At 37.0% G+C, this 14449-nt stretch overlaps 1 protein-coding gene across 11 annotated transcripts in view; it reads left to right on the top strand.

Annotated features, from left to right (window-relative positions):
- Positions 1-14449, top strand: part of FRYL (FRY like transcription coactivator) — a 272999-nt gene that overhangs the window by 255975 nt on the left and 2575 nt on the right. For 9 of the 11 annotated variants that reach the window (XM_064285836.1, XM_064285835.1, XM_064285834.1 and 6 more), the window contains 6 exons: positions 1235-1384; positions 2076-2174; positions 9775-9843; positions 12115-12132; positions 12945-13055; positions 14205-14395. In XM_064285836.1, coding sequence (XP_064141906.1) covers positions 1235-1384; positions 2076-2174; positions 9775-9843; positions 12115-12132; positions 12945-13055; positions 14205-14395 — 638 coding nt within the window. The remainder of the gene's footprint in view (positions 1-1234; positions 1385-2075; positions 2175-9774; positions 9844-12114; positions 12133-12944; positions 13056-14204; positions 14396-14449) is intronic. The other 2 variants (XM_064285841.1, XM_064285843.1) reach the window with 1 other exon arrangement.

A 14449-nucleotide genomic window follows, 5' to 3' on the forward strand; every position in this document is an offset into this window, starting at 1 on the left:
TATTATTTTCAGTAGTCCATGGATAGGAAAGAGTCCACGAGTGGCACGAACAGTTAAGTGCCCAACTACTAGCCAAAAGATTGGCAGTTTGTGCTCACCCAGAGATGCCTTGGAACACAGTCCTAGTGCTCTGCTTCCAAAAGGTCACAGCCTTGAAAACCTTCCGAAGCAGCTGTACTCTACACACATAGGGTCGCCGTGAGTCGGATTCGACTCAGTGGCAACCAACAGCAACAGCAACATAGATAAACTAAGGCACAGAGAAATGCTACTGTTTAAATCAATTTCCTCTGAACTGTCTACCACCTTTTATCTCTATCTAAGCAAACTTATAAAAAAAAGAAAATTTTTTTTTTTTTAAGCAAACTTTACCCACCTAGGAAGACTCAGTTCAAGTCATCTTCTCCCTGAATCCTTCACAAGTACCCTACCCTCCAGTTTCTGCCTTCTTGAAGTTCTTTAGCGCTCACGAATTGGAACATGTATTTACTTAATTCTGCACTCCGTATTGCTACTTGGTTTTCTGTTTGTATTGTTCTTTTTCTACTGACATAAGTTTCTTGAGCTCAGAGACTGTGGCTTATGCTTTAATTAATCATAATGCCACCTAACATTACTACATATATACATATCAGTACACATTAACGATTTGTAAAATAATTATACTACTGATAATATAGCCTAGTTAATTAAGTGTTTATTATGGATCAGGCACTTGTGATCGTCCTATGTGGATGAGTAGTCTTGAGTTCTGAGAAGATATTACCCCTAACACATTTTTGTGACTTTAATTGAAGTCAGACGGCAGCCCATAACCAAGGATAGTAAGTTAAATTTACCAAAAGTGCCTTTCATGTAGGCCTTTTGACTTCAGAAGAACTAATTCTCAGACGTGTGAGGACTTTATTTCCAAGGGTATATAGCAGGCATTCCCTCTATTTCTCGTAATGAACAGATCCCAGGAATGGGAAGATGAGTGGCACGTTATCACTGGTTTCTTTTCTTCAATAATACTATTTTGTAAACCTTTGATCATTTTTAGGAATTAACATGTTTCCTAAAGAAATTCCTAAAAACGTGGATTTACGGATCAGTTATTAGAATTCTATATGTCATTACAATAAGAATTTATAAAGATAAAAGTTTGTCCTAATTATAAATTATGCCTCTATCTAAAGGTGAAACAGGCCATCTTAAAAATACTAAATGCTTTCTTATGCCTTTTCTCTCACAGACAATTCAAAGAAAGTTTGGAGACGTAACTAACGAGGCAGTCAGCTTTCTTGGTGAGAGCCTGCAACGCATTGGTACCAAATTTAAGAGTTCATTGGAAGTGATGATGATGTGCTCAGAATGCCCTACCGTCTTTGTGGATGCTGAGACAGTAAGTTTTTATATGGGGACTTACTATAAAGACTAAATTTGAATGACATCATTCAGTAAACGTTCTTTTAAAAAAAAAGGTAATTCAGAATTTTGTGGTGTCATGTTTCATATTTTTAACTTGATGACAAATATCCAGCAAAAACTGCAGTGATTTATGACTACTTGTGATTCTGACCCCTCTCCACATCTACTCTCCATAGTGTCCTAGATGAGTCATGCTCCAGAGACTCGCACTTTTACCTTTTTCTGATTCTTGAATAAAAGTGGGTGTGAGAGGGCAACTTGCCTACCCCTCCCTCCACGAAGTACCTGGGGCTCCTCAGTCTTCCCCTGTTTTGTTTCCAAACACACCGATAGATTATGTATTAAGGTATTTATATTAAAGAATTAAGATTTTAAATGCTTCTAAGGTGTAGTATACTGACCTGACAAGTTAGCTCTTGCCTAAGCCAGTATTTAAAAGCATTTGAAGGAGAACTTGTCCTTTCTGAGGGCCCTGAAAGCCCACTATATCCTTACTGTGTCTCAGTCAGCGGTCAGCCCCTAGTAAGGACAGAGTGTAGTCAGGGGCACCAGCACCAAGTTGGGCCAAAAACCAGTTAACAGAAATTCCGTGACCCAAAAGCTGTTAAGTCTCATGATTGTGATCAAAAATGGTAACCCGGATCAATGTGTTTCTTATCTGACAGCTAATGTCATGTGGTTTGCTAGAAACATTCAAGTTCAGTGTATTGGAGTTGCAAGAACACCTGGATACATACAATGCCAAAAGAGAAGCAGCTGAGCAGGTCAGTCTCCCTTTACCATGTGGAAAAGTAGTTTGCTTGTGATAACAAAAGTATTAACCTGATGTCTGAATTACCCAGACAGAAAAGAGTGAGTTTAGCACATGCCTAAGAGTGTTCCTGTGAATGGTGGGGCCTTTGAGCATTCTGTCCAGTGGAATCCTTCTTGTGTTTTTGTATATTGGCCTTCTAAGAGCCTAAAGACATAGTGGAAAACCACAGCTCTGTAAAAAGTTTCTGTGTGGAGATTGTATAGCTACCGTCAACAATTCAAGGAGGAAAATAAAAGCAGTATTCTTTAGAGAATGCATTATGATACCGTAGTATGGAAAACTTGCAACCTGTGACGAAGTTGTGACCTTTATCCTGTGATGTTCATGCGTACATGGGCAAGCATGTACTGAGTTACAGATCATACCTGCTAAGAAATGTTTCTTCGTTTGTATTTGGCGCTGAAAACAGATTAGCTCGCTCTCTGAGAGTAAATCCAGTATTTTTTCAATTGGCAGGAGCAGAATAAAACAAAGGAATGCTTTCTGACTTTTCACACAAACTACTTACAGTAGGTTCCTTGTGTGTGTTTTTTGTTTGTTTTCCTAAGAGATGGAGCTTTCATTAATATTAAATATCTATCACATATAAAAGCCTGTGGCGGGGGGGAGAACTGTTGCCTCTGAGTCAATTCCGACTCACAGTGACCCTACAGGACAGAGTAGAACTTCCTCATAGGGTTTCCAAGGCTTCATCTTCAAAGAAACAGACTCACATCTTTGACGGAGTGGCTTGTGGATTTGACCCACTGTCCGTTCAGTTAGCAGCAGAGTGCTTGACCACTGTACAACCAGGGCTCCTTGCCTGTGAAAAATGAAGTGTAAATCCTGATTCATGTTCCCTAAATAGTCTAGAAAGGAATATAAACATAAATAATGTATACAGATAATTAGTAGACATATGTAAAGTGTCCTAATATTAGTTAGGTGATCACTTTAGTGATAGCTATAAATAAAAGTACTGATAATGAAAGAGACTTCCCAAGATGGTACAGGTCTAACAGAGAACTGAGGCAGAACAAGTACTATGATTTCCAAAGAGAGATCACTTTGGGCCAGAAGGAAAAACTTTACGAGTGGGAATGTGACCTTAGGCCTTGATGGATGATTAGTTTTAAATTGGGGGATTATTTCAGGGAGGGAATATGATATGAGAAAAACCTTGCCATCTCAAGGCTTTCTCAAACCCTTAAAGGGGAAAGTGTTCTTGTATTTGGAGCGAAAGAATAATGACACCTTGAGAAGAGGAAAGAGCTTTTAACATCAGGGAAGTGTCAGGCAAGATCTGGTCATCTTACAAATAATACTGTTATGTGCATACTTCTACATTACTCTTGGTTGTTTATGTTCACATACCTGTTGAGTATCTACCTGTTGTTGTTAGGTGCTGTCTAGTCGGTTCCGACTCATAGCCACCCTACGCACAAAAGAACGAAACACTGCCATCTTGCACCATCCTTACAATTGTTGTTATGCTTGAGCTCATTGTTGTAGCCACTGTGTCAATCCACCTCCCTGAGGGTCTTCCTCTTTTCCGCTGACCCTGTACTCTGCTGATCATGATGTCCTTCTCTAGGGACTGATCCCTCCTGACAACATGTCCAAAGTATGTAAGATGCAGTCTCGCCATCCTTGCCTCTAAGGAGCATTCTGGCTGCACTTCTTCCAAGACAGATTTGTTCGTTCTTTTGGCAGTCCATGGTATATTCAATATTCTTCGCCAACACCACAGTTCAAAGGCAACACTTCTTCTTCAGTCTTCCTTATTCATCGTCCAGCTTTCACATGCATATGATGTGATTGAAAATACCATGGCTTGGGTCAGGTGCACCTTAGTCTTCAAAGTGACATCTTTGCTCTTCAGCACTTTGAAGAGGTCCTTTGCAGCAGATTTGCCCAGTGCAATGGGTCTTTTGATTTCTTGACTGCAGCTTCCATGGCTGTTGATTGTGGACCCAAGTAAAATGAAATCCTTGACAACTTCAATCTTTTTTCTGTTTGTCATGATGTTGCTCATTGATCCAGTTGTGAGGATTTTTGTTTTCTTTATGTTGAGATGTAATCCACAGTGAAGGCTGTGGTCTTTGATCTTCATTAGTAAGTGCTTCAAGTCCTCATCACTTTCAGCAAGGAAGATTGTGTCATCTGCATAAGGCAGGTTGTTAATGAGTCTTCCTCCAATCCTCATGCCCCGTTCTTCATATAGTCCAGATTCTCGGATTATTTGTTCAGCATACAGATTGAATAGGTATGGTGAAAGAATACAACCCTGACGCACACCTTTCCTGACTTTAAACCAATCAGTATCCCCTTGTTCTGTCCGAACAACTGCCTCTTGATCTATGTAAAGGTTCCTCATGAGCACAGTTAAGTGTTCTGGAATTCCCATTCTTCGCAGTGTTATCCATGGTTTGTTATGATCCACACAGTCGAATGCCTTTGCGTAGTCAGCAAAACACAGGTAAACCTCCTTCTGGTATTCTCTGCTTTTAGCCAGGATCCATCTGACATCAGCAATGATATCCCCGGTTCCACGTCCTCTTCTGAAACAGGCCTGAATTTCTGGCAGTTCCCTGTCGATATACTGCTGCAGCCGTTTTTGAATGATCTTCAGCTAAATTTTGCTTGTATGTGATATAAATGATATCGTTCTATAATTTCCACATTCAGTTGGATCAGCTTCCTTGGGAATAGGCATAAATATGGATCTCATCCAGTCAGTTGGCCAGGAAGCTGCCTTCCATATTTCTTGGCATAGATGAGTGAGCACCTCCAGCACTGCATGTGTTTGTTGAAACATCTCAATTGATATTCCGTCAATTCCTGGAGCCTTGTTTTTCGCCAGTGCCTTCAGAGCATCTTGGACTTCTTCCTTCAGTACCATCGGTTCCTGACCATATGCCACCTCTTGAAATGGTTGAATATTGACTAATTCTTTTTGCTATAATGATTCTGTATTCCTTCCATCTTCTTTTAATGCTTCCTGCATCATTTAATATTTTCCCCATGGAATCCTTCACTATTGCAACTCGAGGCTTGAATTTTTTCTTCAGTTCTTTCAGCTTGAGAAACGCCGAGCGTGTTCTTCCCTTTTGGTTTTCCATCTCCAGCTCTGTGCACATGTCATTGTAATACTTTACTTTGTCTTCTTGAGAGGCTCTTTGAAATCGTCTGTTCAATTCTTTCAGTTCATCAATTCTTCCTTTTGCTTTAGCTGCTCGACACTCAAGAGCAAGTTTCAGAGTCTCCTCTGACATCCGTCTTAGTCTCTTCTTTCTTTCCTATGTTTTCAGTGACCTCTTGCTTTCTTTATGGATGATATCCTTGATGTCATTCCACAACTCGTCTGGTCTTCGGTCACTAGTGTTCAATGCGTCAAATCTATTCTTGAGATGGTGTCTAAATTCAGGTGGGATATACTCATATAACTCATATATCATGGGATATACTTGCTCTGAAAATCAAGTCCACGAGAGCCAAATCTACCTAGGAATGGAATTTTGGGGTCATGGGTTCAACTTCATAGTCAACTTCAATATATTCTGCCAAGCAGTTTTCCAAAAGAGGTTGTATCAATTACTATCCCATGAAAAGAGTATACAAGAGTTACAGTTGCTTTATATCTTTGCCAACTGATAAGTCGGTATTGCCAATTTCTTCTCATTTAGCTGTTCTGATGGGTTTGTGGTAGTACCGCAAGATAATATTTGCATTTCTCTGGTGACTAAAGTTGAGCACCTTTTCATATAGATGTCTTCATTTAGATATTTTATTTTGTGAATTGTACCCTCAAGTCCCTTGCCCATTTTTGTAAGTGGGTTGTGTATTTATTATTGATTTGGAGGATCTCTTTATTCTAAATACAAGCCCATTATTTGATATAAGTATTAAAAATATTTTTTCTCTCGTTGGCTTACATTATTAGTGTCTCAGTGTCTTTTGATGAACAAAGGTAATTTTAAAAAAGCCCAGCTTAGAAGTCTTTTCCGTATGGTTAGTGCTTTTCATGTCCTAAGAAATCTTTGCCTATCCTAGAAGCTGTGGTAGATTGTTACAGTAATGGTCCCAATGAATCCCACCTCCCTGTGACCACACGACTTTGCAACATAAATGACTTTGCTCTCATTTTCGCCACCTCTTAAATCTGTAACTTGCTCTGAACAGTTAACTTTAGCAGAAGAAATGTGGTGCAGCTTCCAAGACTAGCCCTTTAGAGGCTTATCGTACTTTCTGCAGTTGCCATCATGCTGATGGAAGTGTAGATGGGGATTAAAAATAAAAATAAATTACTGTCAATTCTCACTCATATGACCCTATAGGACAGAGTAGAACTGCCCCATAGGGTTTCCAAGGCTTCACTCTTTACGGAAGCTGACTGCCACATCTTTCTCCCGGGGAGCTGCTCGTGGGTTCAAACTGCAGACCTTTGGGTTTGCAGCTGTAGCTCTTAACCACTGCACCACCAGGGCTCCTGTAGATTGGGATAAACTCTAGAAAATTGTTTTTTGACCTCTAGCCTACTAAAGGATTTGGAGGAGAATGAAGGCATCCCAGCTGACAGCCAGCGTGCCAGGGACTTCCAACTCCAGACAAGTCATCATATGACTGTAGACCAGAAGAAACTCTAAATTTTAGTTACTGTACTTTTCATTTCCAGAATTTCCCTTTGCTTATTTTTATAAATTCCAACTTGGGTGTAATTCTCCCATGCTTTCATTTATCTTATTGAACATACTGTCATAGTTATTTCAAGTTCACCGTTGGTTACTCCAATACCTGAATCACACCTGTAAGTCTTTCTAGTGTCCATTTTTTCTCTTGACTCTGTTTTTGGGTCCTATTTCTGGCATGCCTGGTCAGTTTTTATGGAATGCTAGAAATTGTTCATGAAAAACTATAAAAACTCTGGATGATATCTTTCTCTAGAGAAGACTTAATTTCCTACTTACAGCCAGACGAAGGGTATATCAGGGATTGAGTTGACTCCAGGCTTTGTGAGAGCTGGTCCAATTCTACTTAGCCTTACTATCAGGACACAGCCATCTAAGGATCACAAGTGAAAGCCTGAGGTATTTACCAGGACCCTGCCATCTTGGTCCGAATTGAACAATTTTTATTTCCCCAACACCATAAGATAAGAAAAAATCTCCTTACCTTTTTAGCCTCCCAGAGCTGCCACGTGGTTTTTAGCCTTTTCTGCACATGATAAACATAGGAACAGCAAGTACTGCAAGGGGAGGTTGCACACAGACTGTTGGGCTCATTTCCCTGCAGTTCCCTTTTCTCCAGGATCTTGGCTGTCAGTACCTCACTACCTTTGATAACCCTGTTTTCTCAGCCCATTAAAGCCATAAGCCACAAACTCTAAGTCACCACTTTCTCTTCAGCTTCTATGCCCAAGGACATGAATAGACAAATACCCCTGACGTAGAAACGAGGATAAATGTAGGGCTCATGTAAGTACTTTCTTCTCTCTGAGGTCTTAGCCCCTCAAGTCCTGGCTGATGGTATTCCACATTTATAGTTGTTCTTGAAGAATTAGTCTAATACAAGCTGCTCCATCATGGTCAGAAGTAGTACCATCCAGTTAAATTTTAATCTTCATTTTAGCTTTGAGTGAAAAAAGAAGACAGGAAGACTGATTAGATGTGAATTGAGGAGTGTTCTATGCACAAACTATCCACTGTGTCTTGTATGCACTGACTAGAAAGGTATGAAATTGTACTTTTCAGGCCTGTGCATAGCCATGAAACTAGAGAGTTGGGGGTTTTCTTTTGACAGAATAAAAATTATAAATAATTATGTTGCATAGTGCTGAAAAATGGCGTATCACTAGGCACACATTATTAAAAATTTTATTTAATAAGAATAGGCCACTAAATAATTGAAATTCTTTTCAAATTTAGTATACTTGGACAGATTGGACTGGATTATAGTGATGGTAATTAAGTTTATAAACATTTTAACATTTTATATGAATAAAGATTAATATATAAATTCCATGATAGATGTCAGCTGCATTTTGCTGAAATAAATCTGCTGGATAGCTTTTGACAACGGCTGCTATCAACCATCTCACTAGAAAAGCTTAACATGTTTTTCTTCAGAGATGCTGTCAAGCAAATAGCCTAAGGGTCAGTGCAGTCTGAGGGACTGGGATAAAAGGGACATCGGTCAACAGAGATTGTTTTGAAATAACTGAGATGTCTAATTTTAATTCTTTGCATGTAAAAAGCTACAACTGAGAATTTTAAATGTGTATCTAATACTAATTTTCAAAGAACAAACTTAATGTAGCTAACAGTTTTTCTCAAAGTCCTAATGATTTCTTATATATTATTTTTATGTACATTAATACACCACAAAAAAGAACTAGGGAGTCAAAAGGACCGATAATATTAGTAATATCAAACTGTCAAAATTTAGGACCTTAACTTGAAGGCTCTTAGCTTTTATATCAGCTTGGAAATCCTGTAACTCCAGAGTTCCTTTTCACAATACCACAATGCTCTTATTTTTATTTGACCAAAAAAAATGTACTCTAAATAAAGTATCCAATTTTAGAAGTATAACTTAACTGCCGTAGAATCAATTCTGACCCATAGTGACCCTATACGACAGAGTATAACTGCCTCATAGGGTTTCCAAGGCTGTAATCTTTATGGAAACAGACTGTCACATCTTTCTCCCATGGAGCAACTAGTGGGTTCGAACCGCTGACCTTTTGGTTAGCAGCTGGACACTTTAACCAGTGTGCTACCAACCAAAAAACCCTTTGCCATCAAGTTGATTCCAACTCATAGTGACTCTATAGGACAGAGTAGAACTGCCCTGTAGGGTTTCCAAGGAGTAGCTGGTGGATTTGAGCTGCTGACCTTTTGGTTAGCAGCTGTAGTAGCTCTTAACCACTGTGCCACCAAGGGCCCCTGAATTTTATGAGTAGCCCCCTGGATAAGGAAAAGCCACGTTTGGTTTCTGTATCTAACATTCATTGGAGATAAACATGTCTGTCGTTCATTGCTGTCCAAAAAGAAAGAAAAACAAGGTTTAAAGTGGATCTTGGTTTCTGTTTCACTCATTAAAACTGACACCAGTCTTCTGAGAATTAAACTTCTGATAAGCAAACGGAACTGGTTAATTCTCTGTAAGTGCCTTTATTAAATTGACCAGAGCGAAGCACATGTTTCATTTCCCCATCTTACGTTAAATAAAGGTCAGGTATAGGCTGTGAGATTTCCAATAAAACCTGCAATATGAAAAATATTCTTTACAGAATGGAGTGCCACAAATCCCTAGAAGACATTTAAGCTGTTTTCATTAGTAAACTGACAGGAGGGTGTGTGCATTTTTTAGTATTGGCTAATACCATCCAACTTTGGTTGTAAATGCTTAGGCACAAATGGAGACGAAATTCTGTGTCTAACAACCAATCCTAAAACTTCAAATTCACTTGTAAGCTGGCTACTTTATATGTACAGGCTGTTATATATTACCAGTTTCATTGTGCATTACACAGTTGCTATATTAAAATTTACCGTTACGTATTTCTTTAGTGGTTAGACAACTGTAAGAGGACATTTGGTGCCAAAGAAGACATGTATAGGATGAACGCAGATGCAGAGGTAAGTTTCTTATTTTTGTTGTTACTGTATTTCTATTTCATGTAAAACAATGTGTGTCTTCAAAAGTCCTTATTTGATATTCCTAGAAATAAAAAAAAAACATTTGCAAAACTTTTTATTTTGGTTATCAGAACAATCTTTGTACAAGTTAGGTTCAACAAAATAGTGGCTTAGTAATGAAAAATTCACTTTAATAAAAATGAACAACCAGCTTGTGACTGAAGTTTAATAACGTTCACTAGATAAGCTTGATGGATATCTGGACAGTCCAGGATGATTTTAGCTGCATCTGCCTCTTAAAAAGAAAAAAAAAAAATGTGTGCAGCATTAGTATTCTGCAGATAAGTTGTCTGGTCAAGAAAGCAAAGCTAAGAGTAATATTATGTAAATTACAGTTAGCCTTTCTAAAGGCAGAATTCTGATTGAAGAAATTCAGACTTTTTCTTCTCTACTATGAAGTTCATCGAAACTAACAGCACTACATTTTCCTAGGGAAAAGTGCACATACATAATATGCATATTGGGTTAGATGGGGATCAGTTAAGACCTTCAGGAAGAGGAGTGCAGCTTTGTATGAAGGAAAATGCAGTCATTCACTAACCGATCTCTGCATTTGGCGTCAGAGTTCAGGGGGTTTTCAGTTCGCTTACATTGTTACAGATTTCCTGTCACCTTAAAAGTCATTGTACTATTATAATAATACTTTGGAGTTTTTAAAAAACTGAAATGCTCAGAAATAATACTATACTGTCAATAAACGTTAACTGTTTTTGAGGCACTGTGCTAATAAGCATTTCACATACATTTTCTCTGCTTTTACAACTCTGTCAAGTAGATGCTGTAATTATGCCCATTTTACAAATGAGGAAACTGAGGCTCAGAGAGGCAAATCTGTGTAAAATCGGTTAATAATAGCAGGACCAAGTTTCAAACCTAGGTGTACTGACTCAAAATCCTGCGCTGTCACAGGGAAGCTAATTGTCACATCCTCTGTGTGAACAAAGAAATGAGGCATTAGACCTTGGTTCTAATTCTGTCTTTATTACTGTTTAACTGCATGGCTTTCAGCAAAAATATAAGCTCCTTTTTTTTCCTGTGTAAAATTAGACTACATGATTTCTTAGTTCCCTGCTACCTCGAAGAAAATAAGATCCATCTCCAAGAATCTAAGTCAGTTTCATATCTTGAGGTTTTCTAAGTGAAAACTGAAAACTGTGTATGTTTTTTATGGAATTATTTATTGATATTTTATCTCACCTTTCATCTCCAGCCCCTTGAGAGGGGGGTGGATGGGAGCCATTCTTAAACACTGTCTGCTATCTGTCCCTTTGCGCCAGTAGAGTCTTTTGTATAAGAAGCAATCAACATTTCTGGAATATTTGTGGATAAGTGAAAAGAGATTACACATGCAAATTTCAGTATACTAAACAATAATTTTTAAAATACATAGGTGTGCTACTCCATAAAAAATACTATTTGTTAGCATATTTAGAGTAATTTCTGGTAATTCTGAGCTACAGAATTACTTTGTGTTACCTCCTATAGTTTGGTGTTCATGAATTTTATCAGCTGGTTTCTTTTTCATTACATTCCAAAATGGAGACTGCATACATGCAGTAGTCAGTTCTGTTTTATTCTAATAGATAAGAAGAAGTATTTAAAACTCCAAATAGTTCTTAATCTCTAAGTACTAAATAAAATAAAACCTCAGACATGCAAACCTTAAATATGCTAATATGTTTGGCATTGGATTGTGCTCAACTAATGTTTATTGAATGAATATACACGTAATTTATGGTAAACTGTGCAGAGCTAAAGTTCACCTTTGCTTAGCAAATCCCTTCTAAATTGATAGGTATAAATGTGAAAAGGTTCTTTAGGGGAAACTGTTTAGAAAAACCAACTTTAAAAAGTACTTCTAGAAGCTACATTATAGCAATTGCTGTTTTAAGTAAAAGTCATTCTTTTCCCAAGATCACATTAGTGGTTTAATTTTACTCTTTGTAGCTTTTTACACAGAAATAAACCATAGCCTAAATATAACTGAGTTGTTATTTCCCAAAGAGTTAAAATCACCCTGAATTGTTGTAAGTGTCTAAAAAGTTTTATTTTGGAAAGAGCATCATAAATTTTCCTTTGGGGTATAAATATATGTTCTTCAATTTGCCTGGGACATCTGTGACCCTAGTTAAAATGATTTCTTATACTAATTCTTGGTCTTTTTCTTCTTTTGTATTTTTTTTTTTATGACCTGCTCACCTTCTTGCTTAGCAAATGGAAATTCTAGCAGTAAGTGACCTGTCTTGATTTATAGACTATTTAACCTTGTCAGACAAACTGGTTGTCATCTGCCATTTGTCCACTTATGACCTAGCAATGTTTTGTCATGGACTACTGTAAGAGCAGCGTGTACTTCAGTTTCGCATAGCCCTAATCTATGAAATGTTGGCCCTATTTTAAAAAAATGAAATTTTATAATTAGTATGTACAACTAGCAACTGTCTTTTTCAAAATCTATTACTAACATAACTCCTTTTAAAATTCTTAATTTTAAAAATCAAAGTGCACATGTTAATTTCATAGTCTCTTGCCAATGAAGTTACAGAGCAGTTTTCTTTTAGAAAGATGGATCTATTTTAAAGACAGACTATTCTTAGGTAAAAGGTTATCCAGTTTATTGTACTGTATCAAGCACTTCTGGTTAAATGCAGTGAAATACACATCTTGATGGGCAAAAGCCTATGCATTTGTAAATTCTTTTCATTGTAAATTTAAATTTGTAAATAACAGTGAATGCTTTTTAAAGCATCCTACATATTGCCCATTGAAACACTCTGTATCTAATGTGAAAATGTGCTTAACAGTAAGAATGAATTATGTAACCAACAGTGATCATTAATGTTTTGATTTTAATCCAGTCTTTAAAGCATCTTTCATCTGCCTTTCATCAGCTTCACATCATATTAACTTGCTTACTGCAAAAAAAAAGCCAAGAAAATCTTAATGTAATTATTTATTAATTGTCACTGAAAATATGCTGTCTAGTCAAATATCGTGGGGAAAATAACACGTAAATTTAACGTGATATTATTTATTTCTAGGAACTGGAGCTCTGCCGGAGGCTATACAAACTGCATTTTCAATTGCTGCTTCTGTTCCAGGCCTACTGTAAACTTATCAATCAAGTAAATACAATAAAAAATGAAGCAGAGGTAAATCTCAGATGTACTAGGCATCAGTAATTGATTCTAGAAAAGGAAAATATATATACATACATATATCCAGCATTAGAATAGCTTAAGTCAAAAGCCACTTACAGTGAATCACTTTTTTTAATCCATGAATTATCTTTTTTGAATTAATATGTTATTTCAGGACCTATCAGTAAATAGGAAACCCTGGTGGCTTAGTGGTTAAGTGCTACAGCTGCTAACCAAAAGGTTGGCAGTTCAAATCCACCAGGCACTCCTTAGAAACTCTATGGGTCAGTTCTACGCTGTCCTGTAGGGTTGCTGTGAGTCCAAATAGACTCGACAGCAGTGGGTTTGGTTTTTTGGTATCAGTAAATAAGACAGCAGATATCTAACAGTCTTAAAAGGTTTCTGGACCTTGAAGGTCTCAGCAGCAGCAACAGATCGCCTGACTCACAAGTCAAGTAAAGCACATCAACTCAACGAAGACAGAAAATTGTATTATGGAGTCCCCTGACATCTTGTCCACATATTACTTCTGTGGTTCTGTTAATGCACACAAGAATAAACATGTTAAAAACACTTTGAATGTTAGAAATCATTTCATGTATAGGTTCAAAGGCAGTGACTAGTCTTTTTCCCCCTTGTCATCTGCTGATACTAAAACTATCACTGGGGAAATAATTTTTTTAAATTGTTAAATCTGTGTAAAAAAAAAAAAACTATAAATATTATACATATATATACATTTATATGTTTCTTATATGTGTTTATAAAATATATGTGGTTTATGTAAGTACCCTAGTTAAATATCCTTTTAAAATATGTAGAGATCATTCATTACTGTCAAAAAATTTTCCATGATCCCCCCATAACAATAAATGTGTTTTTACTAACCACATGTTAAAACCAATATAAACATTTGTTACAACTTGTTGCTTTATCAGGAATACTTAGTTTGGTGGCTGAAATAATTCACTTATTCCTACAGAGTAGAGAACTAGAAATATTAACTACCTTTATGCACTAAGCTTAACATTTGTAAATAACCTTTAAGAGGAAATAATACTACAATCAGATATATTCTAGCAGCCAATTAAAAAAAATTTTTTTTTAACTGAATATACAAATTAATCTTTAAAGGCTAAAACATTTTTTGTTTTGTTTTAGGTCATCAACATGTCAGAGGAACTTGCTCAGCTGGAAAGTATTCTCAAAGAAGCTGAATCTGCTTCAGAAACTGAAGAAATTGATATATCCAAGGCTGCCCAAACTACCATAGAAACTGCCATCCATTCTTTAATTGAAACTTTGAAAAATAAGGAATTCATATCAGCTGTAGCACAAGTCAAAGCTTTCAGGTAAAATATGAAAAGATTTAAAGGTGTTGTCTTTATACCTAGACTGGGAGTTTA

Source organism: Loxodonta africana, chromosome 5 (genome assembly GCF_030014295.1).
Source record: "Loxodonta africana isolate mLoxAfr1 chromosome 5, mLoxAfr1.hap2, whole genome shotgun sequence".
NCBI classification, from domain to species: Eukaryota; Metazoa; Chordata; class Mammalia; order Proboscidea; family Elephantidae; genus Loxodonta; species Loxodonta africana.